Raw genomic sequence first — 5,000 nt, 5'->3', positions numbered from 1 at the left:
CAATAACGGTATAAATTTAACCCTTATAGTTCCAATAGTTTAACCTAAAGTATTTTTAAAAAATATATCGAGTTGTTTTAAGAGTAGAATCCCGCCTCTTAAGGCGTCAGTCCCTGAATCATCTCTCACAGTAAGCCTACAAATCATTGGAATTCCTTTTCCATTTTCCAAATTAGCATCTAAAGAATTCGCAAATTCATCAATTAAACCTTAAAAAGTGTAATTTTAGATAAATCGATTTACAAGTTGAGAAATTAAATGTAAATATATAAAGCTAGACTTTAAAAAGTATTATTGCCTTAGATGAGTTGAGAAATTAGATTATATATATAACTGTTTTGATTATCTTGGGATGACTCAGTTCATAAAAATATTTCGTGAGTCATAATATTCGGTAAGTGGGCAAAATCTATTAAATACATTTTTTGTTGCCACCACGAAACTTGCATGTGCATAGTCATAATATCTTTTACTTATATTATTCACCATCATCTTAATCATTAAGGGTTAATTTGGTCAAAAGACCTCAAAATATTCTGTTGTATTTGCAAATTGCAAATATAAATATGTAAAAGTTAAAACAGACAAAAGGAAAGATCAAATTGATGCATGGACATTATAAGTACACAAAATCGTATAATATACAATCAAAAGGTCAAGTTAGTGCATAAATAATTTTTCACCACAGACTTGCTGATCATAAGGATATTTCTGAAAAACAAATCTCATTCATCGTATACGGACTTCAAGGTATGGAGTTCTTTGTCAACCGAAGGGTTGTTTCAGCATTTTTGTATTAAAATCAAGAGCATTTCATGTCCTGACAGTTTCGTTGGATAAACGAGTTCTGCCGAATATTCGTAGAACATCTGGTTATTAATAGCTTAAAGTTATCACCTCGTATGAATGTGACCAAAGAAAACTATAAAAATTCTCATAATCAATGCTATGTAGATTATTACCCTGAACCATGACGTAACTATAGTACTCTAGTCGGCATGCCCTGAACCAAACCAAATCCGCACTTACATAATAGCGCCTGTGTCCTTTCTGATGATTTCAAAATCAAAGTCGTCACCATTGGCGATACGAAATTCGTATCTGGTCTTAGAGATCTTTTTCTTGGGGAGGTTCAGAGACACAGGGACTGTGTATCTGTCCTTTTTGTGGCTGTTCATCTGATGGGGGATTAAAATGAGATTTTCTTTTTATTTCTTTTTTTTTTGTAAAGGGGAAAAAAAAAAAAGGGGGGGGGGGGGGCTTTCTTAAACATTCACGTGTAAAGTAAATGAGAAGTCCCGATATTTAATTTTCTTTGAAAGATAAAGAGAAAGGAATATTTACAGGAAAATGCTCGCAACGCGAATGAGTAATACTTAATCATAATGTTACTATCTAGTTCGTCCAGTTGTGAAACTGTACACACCGTGTGATAACCACCCTCTTATCTAGAATTCATAACAATGAGGGATTTGGTCGTTTCCTGTGCCCTGGTATGTATTGTGAGGATTGTATACAAATTGATCGCTCTTGACATCGGCTTTGTTTTGAAATTTCTTTGTGTCTGAAACTAAAGGGGTTGGTTGTAGAGAAACATAATATTGTATGACGCCTCAATTGGAATTGTGTCGGCGTCATTAGGAAACTTACAATTGAATTTATAACTAAAATTATGAAACTTGAACTTAATCTGTTTATTTGACAAAAGTGAATGGGGCATAGCAGGTAATTATGTTGATAATAACAAGAAATAAAGTGAATAGAGAATTGCCATAAGACAATAGAGAATAAAAACTTTTGCGGCGATGGGGAGTTGACTATTATCCACCTCCGCCTCGCCTTCATTTTATGTGTGTTTTATTGGGGATAGCGACTGGAGTTAATTTCGGTGTAGAATACTAACATTCTTATTATTTATTTATAATTTCTCTTTTCGGCACCTAATTTACCCCTATGTAATACATATTTAACCCTCTCCTTACCGATCCTTTTAAATATTCTCCCAAAATAGCAGGCTTACCCAGCAGAAAAATTAATTTTTTAAACTCAAACAAACTCTCTCCAAAACAACTTTATGTTCTTATTAATTAAACAGAGATAATTCTTCAAAGTTTGTGTCGTACAAAATAAATCTAAATCAGAAAAATGTATTATGTTGTGCCGTAACAAATGTGACGATTCTGCTGTCGGTGGTAAGGAGATGGTTAATGGAGCATGTGACTTTGGTGCTATATTTGTTGTTTGGACGATTGGTAGGATCCAAGACTGACGTCGGCACATGCCGACCAGTCACTGAACATTTTCCAACTTTTGACAAACAATTTGAAAGTGCATGGCAGTGTATGATATTATTGTACAAGTCTACGCATTTCTGTTCAAAATATTAAAATTTGTGCTGACTAAGTGGAGAGGTTTTATGTGCGGCTTTGTGGTCTTGTGGTATGACTCTCATTTTCGGATCGGAAGGTCATGGGTTCGAGTCTCGCTCGGCGCATAGTTGAGTCCTTGGAAAAGGCTCTTTACTCACATTATCTCACCGTACTCAGGTGTTAAGTGAGTACCTGGCCGTGAACAGCGTTGTCTCTGTCCGAAAAAACAATTGTATTATCGCTTAACAAGGCTGTTGGTCAGGGACCCCTTGTAAAGCGCTTTGACCACAATTAGTGGATATTGCGCTATATAAAAGCTCAATTTTGTTTACAGAGGTTCCCAATCCAACTGGCCGACATGCATTTAACCGGGCTGTTGTTGGATCACATTGTAATTGTATTGACAATGTATTCTAAACCGAAACGTTATAAAGCCTTTTTAAATTGTTCAATATTGTAATGATTGTTAAATTCTCAAAATGGAAAGGAGTTTCGAAACATAATCCGTTTTGTCTAATCAGATAAGAATATCACCCGCTGAAGTTTTTCCTGTTGAATACATCTGACATTACATATTACTCTTTGGGTATTTGCAACTAGTCTAAGGTAAACCTGAAAGACTTCATTTTTAGAAAGCGTAAATAACAACATTTAAAATCTTAAAAGACAAGTAGTTACTGAAAAAAACCATTGTACGACTAATGATATACAGGTTTTTCCAATAAATTTCGTACTGTCACATAACATTATCATTATTGGGTTTGTTTTTCGGTTTGGGGATCCTGGTAGCTCAGTTGGTAGAGCACTCGCTTCACACGATCGATCTCGAATGCAGTTGAGATTTTTTTCGACCCCCTGTCCACTCAGCATTAAATGGGTAGCTGGGTCTGTTAGATCTGGCGGTAAGTATTTTGCGATAGACTAGCGTCCTATCCAAAGGGTAGCAAGCAATTGCTATTGTCTGTTTCACGTTATAGAAACCGGGATAAATTCCGGCTCCAAAGGCCAAATAGCTCTGAAGGACTAATTTACTTTTCTGGCTTACTGTAGGATACTAATATTATGATATTACTTCGTTTTTCATTTGAAATGTGAAATCCACTATGCTGTTTAAGTTATTTAAATATTTCAATTTCGGGCAATAAGAAGTTCTTACCGAAAATCTAAGCAAGTTATCATTGATGTACTCAACACTCAATAACCATTTGTTGACAATATTTTTGGACGCATTAGTGCTGGTCAAAATGCCCTCCAGCCCAGCATCGTTTGAGGAGGTCTGTTCGAACTTGAACGGCGATGTCATTTCCATTCGAAAACACGGCGGCGTTTCTTTGGCATCATACACACATCCTCTGGCTGTGCATTCATCACCTTTCACCTTTGACTTGTTACCTTAGGGAAATGAAATAAAGGGTGGTAGTATTAAGATTACGAAATATACCAGTTGGAAATCACATGTCCAGTTTGCCGGGCTTCTCCTTCTCCTTCTTCTTCTTCTCCTTCTCCTTCTCCTTCTCCTTCTCCTTCTCCTTCTCCTCCTTTCCTCTCTCCTTCTCCTCTCCTCCTCCTCCTCCTCCTCCTCTTCCTCCTCCTTCTCCTTCTCTCTTCTCCTTCTTCCTTCTCCTTCTCTTCTTCTTCTTCTTTCTTCTTCTTCTTCTTCTTCTTCTTCTTCTTCTCTTCTTCTTCTTCTTCTTCTTCTTCTTCTTCTTCTTCTTCTTCTTCTTCTTCTTCTTCTTCTTCTTCTTCTTCTTCTTCTTCTTCTTCTTCTTCTTCTTCTCTCTTCTTCTTCTTCTTCTTCTTCTTCTTCTTCTTCTTCTTCTTCTTCTTTCTTCTTCTTCTTCTTCTTCTTCTTCTTCTTCTTCTTCTTCTTCTTCTTCTTCTTCTTCTCTTCTTCTTCTTCTTCTTCTTCTTCTTCTTCTTCTTCTTCTTCTTCTTCTTCTTCTTCTTCTTCTTCTTCTTCTCTTCTTCTTCTTCTCTTCTTCTTCTTCTTCTTCTTCTTCTTCTTCTTCTTCTTCTTCTTCTTCTTCTTCTTCTTCTTCTTCTTCTTCTTCTTCTTCTTCTTCTTCTTCTTCTTCTTCTTCTTCTTCTTCTTCTTCTTCTTCTTCTTCTTCTTCTTCTTCTTCTTCTTCTTCTTCGATCCCCTTCATATGAACGTCTAGTTGATGATGGAATGCCGATGTCTTTCTCAGCTCATGGAGTTTGATCTTCATCACCTTTTTCTGTTGCATGCTTTGGGCATTTTTGTTCAAATATTATGATATAAAAAAGAACTTTGGTTGCATCGTAACAAATATGACGATTTTCCTATGGGTGATAAGGAGGGGGTTAACTTCAACTGTCGGCGTTTGTGTCATATTACCTGTTGGAGGCAATGGGTAATAAAATATTACACTGAGTAGGAAAGCTAAAGTCAGTTTAAAGTCTCACCTTTTGCTTCGGGATAACAGTCATATCTCGTTGTAGCGTCGGCAGTTATAGCCATTCGGGCAGTAGCTGGAGTCTCAGCTTTATCGTCATCATCATCATCGGAATCTTTTAATGATAATGGCACAGCAATGGCGATAATAAGGGCGACGATGATAAAGACAGCGATGAAGATGTAGAGGGGTCGGCGACTTTGTGCCATGGCCT

At 36.5% G+C, this 5,000-nt stretch overlaps 1 protein-coding gene across 2 annotated transcripts in view; it reads right to left on the bottom strand.

Annotated features, from left to right (window-relative positions):
• LOC144959081 (sucrase-isomaltase, intestinal-like) overlaps positions 1-5,000 on the bottom strand; it is a 65,305-nt gene that overhangs the window by 53,726 nt on the left and 6,579 nt on the right. For both annotated transcript variants that reach the window (XM_078891468.1, XM_078891460.1), the window contains exons 2-4: positions 4,797-4,998; positions 3,526-3,761; positions 1,030-1,178 (exon numbers count right to left, since the gene is read on the bottom strand). In XM_078891468.1, the coding sequence (XP_078747594.1) occupies positions 1,030-1,178; positions 3,526-3,761; positions 4,797-4,995 (584 nt within the window). In that variant the 5' untranslated portion in view covers positions 4,996-4,998. The remainder of the gene's footprint in view (positions 1-1,029; positions 1,179-3,525; positions 3,762-4,796; positions 4,999-5,000) is intronic.

This window comes from Berghia stephanieae, chromosome 1 (genome assembly GCF_034508935.2).
Source record: "Berghia stephanieae isolate SIO BIC M18660-M18661 chromosome 1, UCSD_Bste_1.3, whole genome shotgun sequence".
NCBI classification, from domain to species: Eukaryota; Metazoa; Mollusca; class Gastropoda; order Nudibranchia; family Aeolidiidae; genus Berghia; species Berghia stephanieae.
The sequence above is the reverse complement of the archived record's forward strand: the minus strand, read 5'-3'. Positions and strand labels throughout refer to the sequence as shown.